Source organism: Montipora foliosa, chromosome 1 (assembly GCF_036669935.1).
Source record: "Montipora foliosa isolate CH-2021 chromosome 1, ASM3666993v2, whole genome shotgun sequence".
Classification (NCBI taxonomy): domain Eukaryota; kingdom Metazoa; phylum Cnidaria; class Anthozoa; order Scleractinia; family Acroporidae; genus Montipora; species Montipora foliosa.
This window is the reverse complement of record NC_090869.1, coordinates 61,336,761-61,341,760: the sequence shown is the minus strand read 5'-3', so window position 1 is coordinate 61,341,760 and position 5,000 is coordinate 61,336,761. Positions and strand designations below refer to the sequence as shown.

Sequence of the window (5,000 nt, the reverse complement as noted above, 5' to 3'; positions counted from 1 at the left end):
AGATTATTTTAGGTCATTGTAGCTCATTGTATGCCATTGAAGGGCTGTTGTTGTAGCTCATTGTTGGTCTTTATAAGGTAATTTTAGCTTATAATATACCTCATTGTAGCTCATTGTAGGTCATTGTAGATCACTGTAGGTCATTGTATATCATTGTAGGTCATTACAGTAGCTCATTGTAGATCGTTGTAGATCATTGTATGTCATTCCTTGTTTTAGTAGGTACCGGTATGTGAATGCAGCATTAATTTTTGCTTAAGCAGACGTAATAACTTCCACTGGATAACCAGTTTTGGATAACCAGTTTTGAATAACCTTATTGGAATTACATGTATTCGTCTGGTTTTATTGTAGTTAAAGATTCTGGATGTTGCACTATCAAGAGACCTTGTTATGAGAAAGATTTACATAACAAACTAGCTGTTATCATGTCACAGCAATGTTATGAAACCATGTGAAACAACAATTATTATTAGTTATATATATATATTTTATCATGTTTGCGGTGACTATGTCATATTACTAGTCACTTTCTTAGTTGCAAATCAAATCCTTCTGCAAAATATTAGTTGACCAAAAATTCTGATTGCCCTTTTTGGCGAGTCTTAGAGTTGTTTCACTCGCCCATGGATATATTTCGCTTGCCCTGAGCAATCAGGCAAGTGTTAGTGTCAAACACTGATCTAGAACACAAGAAAGGTCATCACTATGCAGTAGGCTTAGTTGTCTCCCCCACACATCCCACTTGTTGAAAGATGTTCAAAAATTGAGATGAAAATTAAGGTTGAAAGACAACGTAGATATCGATAATAGCCATGAACTTAAGTCGGCTGTTTACATGTACATGTAGACTACAATGTATGCTTTTTTTTCCAAAATGGAGTTTCAGTTTCTTGGTAATTTGGATTTGCTGATATATCCTTATTTTAATAATTTTTATTGTTATTGTAGGTTAACCGTTTTACCAGGTGTGATTACTGCACAATATTGTGTGACTGAGGAAAAGCGAAAAGCAAGAGACAGGGATGTGCGAAAGTACTTGGACAAACTGTTTGATTTCCACAATGACCTGCAAATGTAAGTTATGCAAACAGTCATTGCATTTTGTGACCTCTTATAGAAAATATATGTGATACTGATATCTGTTGATATCCGTAATGCATGCAAAGGGTAACAGTGTGTTTCAACAGATACATGTACATGTATGTACATAAACCCTGTCATGATAACAGTTGATAATTTTTTTTCTGACTTCAATAAACTATGCTTTTCAAACCATGCCAGCTGGATAGATGTAAATGTATGGGTGGTAAATATTAATTGTCACAGGTAGTCGTAGTACAGTCATCCAAACAGTCAATTATTGATGTTTATGTGAACTGCTTCAGCCAATTGCATAGATATCTGATCTTTGTTGTGTTTTTTGCAAAGAATTGGTTGACATAATACCCTTATAAGGGTATAAAATTATGTCAATCAATTCTTTGCAAAACACACACCACAGGGATGCCAAAATTAGATTATCTAGTAATTTTTTGCATCCCTCACATGAATTCATAAATTTAGCTAAGTATTTCTATCTATTTTGTCACAGGAGAGAAAGGAAACTGTACTACCACCACAGGGAGAAGGCAAAACAGTACCCACACGAGTATGCTTGTATTGCGCAAGATGGCATGGATCACTGACAGGTAAAGCTTCTCCTTCCACGCCTCATAGTAAATTTTAGTGTTACAGCACATGCCTATGCCAGAGCAAGAAAGCTTAGAACTCACTTCACTGGTGTGTTAAACCATGGCAGACAACCGAAGGGCTATTTTGACCTATTCCAGTATCCCCATGATTCAAATCTCACCATAAATATTCTATTATTGGAGTTGCAAAGCATGGGGGAGGACTTGCCTGACACCCTGTTCCTCCAAATGGATAATTGCTGGAGGGAAAAACCAGTTTGTTCTAAACTTCCTTGGTGTCCTAGTTATGCTTGATATTTTTGTGAAGGTAAATTGAGTAACACTGAAAATTTATTGAGTCAAATAAGGAATTTGATCCTCTCTGCCTTAGGAGTTTAGTGTACTGGTAGAAGCCAGTTATAATTATATGCATATTAATTAAAGGAAAGGAAAGGAAAGCAACTTAAGGGTGCGTTCGATTGACCGTATTCCAGAATAGGAATACATGGAATATAAGTTAGAAATCCTTCGTTTTTACGGAGATTCACATTAAAATTGTCAGATAGCTGCCAAAATGCTATTTTAAACATATTTTTGTTGTCCTTGCTGATTCGAAGCGTGCCAAACATACAGTTTTTATCATCACTCTACGTATTCTTATTCTGGAACAGGTTCAATCGAACGCGCCCTAATTTAAATAAGTGTCTAGTCGTTCTAGCGCTGGAGCATTAATTGGGGACACTGTAATGCAAATCAGATCAAATGTTGGTTTTTGAGGAGAGGAAAACTGGAGTACCCGGAGAAAAACCTCTCAGTGCAGAGCAGAGAACCAACAAACTCAACATAAATATGATGCCAAGTCAGGGAATCGAACCCAGGCCACATTGGTGGGATGTGAGTGCTCTGACTCACCACTGTGCCATCCATGCACCCATGTAACCCTCTTTTCATTTTTGCAGGTGAAACTGAATTTTTTAATGGTGGGACATACACATGAAGCTGTTGACCAGATGTTTAACAAGTAAGAGATGTCTTTGCAGTGCACAAAATTCTGTTTAATAATTATTGTTTTGGCTGTTGCATTGTGATAAATAATGTACACAAGGATTAATGTTTATATTCCATTTGACCTTTTATAGAATCAGTGGTTTCACTCTTTTTGGCCATTTCATTTTGGTGGTTTTGCTTTTGTTGCTTCACGCTTTAGCACATGCCCTTAATTCGTCAATGTTGTTACATGCCAGTTAATTTACAGTGCATTTTTCTCTTACAGGCTTTCAGAATGCCTCGTTAAGCAAGACACAAGAACCTTTTCAGGTACAGTATGTGTACTGTATTTCAATGTGATTAGAGGAGCACTTGTGCATTTTGTCTCTTTATGAAGAACTTCTTTTAGAGTAGTTACTGATCTGTATGCATTAATTTGCAGAATTTTCAGAAGAGCACAAAACAGAGTGGAGTACTCTCCTATCAGCTGAGAATGCAAAGTGGAGTCAGAAAGATAGGGCAGCAAGTTGGCCATTGCAAGATATACTTGCTAGGAAAGCAAACTTGAGGGAGAAACAAAAACTACCTGAGTCGGGTGACAATGGCCTAGGATTTTTGGGACAGAAACCTGAGGGGGTTCCAGTAGATGTCGATAACATGGTCAGAAATCAAGTTGCCCCAGTACGAGAGGTAAACCATAAGGTGTAAAAAGATGCAATTGCTTGATTAAAATTAATGCCCCATTCACACCAAACCTTAACCAAGACTGTTTTGAAGATGTTTAGTTAAACAAGTCGTGCTTTCAAAGTGTTTTCTTTTAAATCATGTATGTATACTGATTTCTGTCAACTACAAATTTAGCACAGGTCAAAGCATTTATTCAAACTCACCCAAATCTCACGTAAAAGGAGGTGTTACATTTTTCTATGGCTGATTTTCAGTTTGTTTAATCCAGGTTAATTTAGCATGTCTAGTTGTTGGTGTGAATGGGGTATAAGAAAGTTGTTGTGTGATTTCTTCATTTTGTTTTTTTGCATTTAGGTGTATGGTGGAGTATACAGAAGACCACAACCAGATGTAGTGATGGTGGATAGTTATGAAGGAGTAGTACCAGCTAGCATTGTTGCTGTCAACCTAGATGGAAACTACAAGCCTTTCCATCTAGCAGAAGTACAACAGATTGACAATACCTCCTTTACTGTGCAGTGGCTAAAGGGTGGCTACAAGACAAAATGGGTGCCTTGGCATGGCTGGACATCCACCCAGATTCCAAAGGAAAGCGTAATATACTTTGATATTGACTTTGATGAAAATGGGAAACTGAAAAAAGAGGCAGCACAGTATTTAAGAAGAAAATACAAGGAGTTACAAAAAAATTTGATGTAGATCAGATTATCTATGAATTATTCATGTGGTCATGTTCCTTAAAGTGCTACTGTGACCAAAAACCAAGTTTTAAGCCTTGATTTCAAAAAGACACCTGTTAAACTGTATTTCAACTGGAATTTTCTTGTTTAATGGTCCACCATTACTAACTTTAACTTCTTGAGGGACCTGGCAAGATTGAGGAGAAAATGATGTCAAAGACTCAATACATGTAGTTTAAGAATGCAATGCATGTGTATGCCGCTGAATTAATATGCAGCACAGGAGTTTCAGGCTTTCAGACTTTTAAACTTGTGTTTTCTGTTTACACGCTGAAATTTTAAGCTAGTGAGTAAATGACATCACTTTTCCCTAGATCGAACCCTCACAGGTCCAATCAGTCAGTTTGAAACGTGAGTAATGGCAGACTGAAATCCAAAAGTAAACAGCCTTTGGATAACAGACCTTAAAATTTTGCCAGTCAAGTGTTGAGCAATGACACTTTCAAAATTTGAAGAAAAAAAGGAAGTGATTTTTTGGTCATAGTTACTGTGGCACTTAAACAATAGGGTAATTCTGTAGATCTGCCAGTGATGAAGTAAGAAGCTAAAGTAGAATGCGATCATTTATTTTATCCAGCTGGTCTGTCCATGGAAATTCACATGAAGCTGTTACTTATGTGGTAAAAAGCTTAACTACTGGATCATATTTTATCCAGACCTATTCATGAAAGTTTCCATAGATGTGCTAGTGATGTGGTAAAAAGTTTACGTCTGGGATCATATTTCAACTAGGCCTGTTTGTGGAAATTTCCAAAAAGCTGTTAGCGATGTGGCAAAAAGCTAAAGTATGGGATCATATTTTATCCAGACCTGTTCATGGAAATTTCCATAGATCTGCTAGTGATGTGGTTAAAAGTTTACATATGGGATCATATTTTATCCAGGCCTGTTTATGGAAATTTCCATAAATCTG

General features: G+C 36.8%; 1 protein-coding gene across 2 annotated transcripts in view; it reads left to right on the top strand.

Annotated features, from left to right (window-relative positions):
* LOC138003589 (uncharacterized) overlaps positions 1–5,000 on the top strand; it is a 9,842-nt gene that overhangs the window by 1,388 nt on the left and 3,454 nt on the right. The window contains exons 2-8 of one of the 2 annotated variants that reach the window (XM_068849724.1): positions 952–1,077; positions 1,595–1,691; positions 2,633–2,694; positions 2,813–2,849; positions 2,947–2,990; positions 3,103–3,350; positions 3,702–5,000. The exon at positions 3,702–5,000 is cut by the window's right edge and continues 3,454 nt beyond it. In XM_068849724.1, the coding sequence (XP_068705825.1) occupies positions 2,667–2,694; positions 2,813–2,849; positions 2,947–2,990; positions 3,103–3,350; positions 3,702–4,046 (702 nt within the window). In that variant the 5' untranslated portion in view covers positions 952–1,077; positions 1,595–1,691; positions 2,633–2,666 and the 3' untranslated portion in view covers positions 4,047–5,000. The remainder of the gene's footprint in view (positions 1–951; positions 1,078–1,594; positions 1,692–2,632; positions 2,695–2,812; positions 2,850–2,946; positions 2,991–3,102; positions 3,351–3,701) is intronic. The other variant, XM_068849734.1, reaches the window with a different exon arrangement.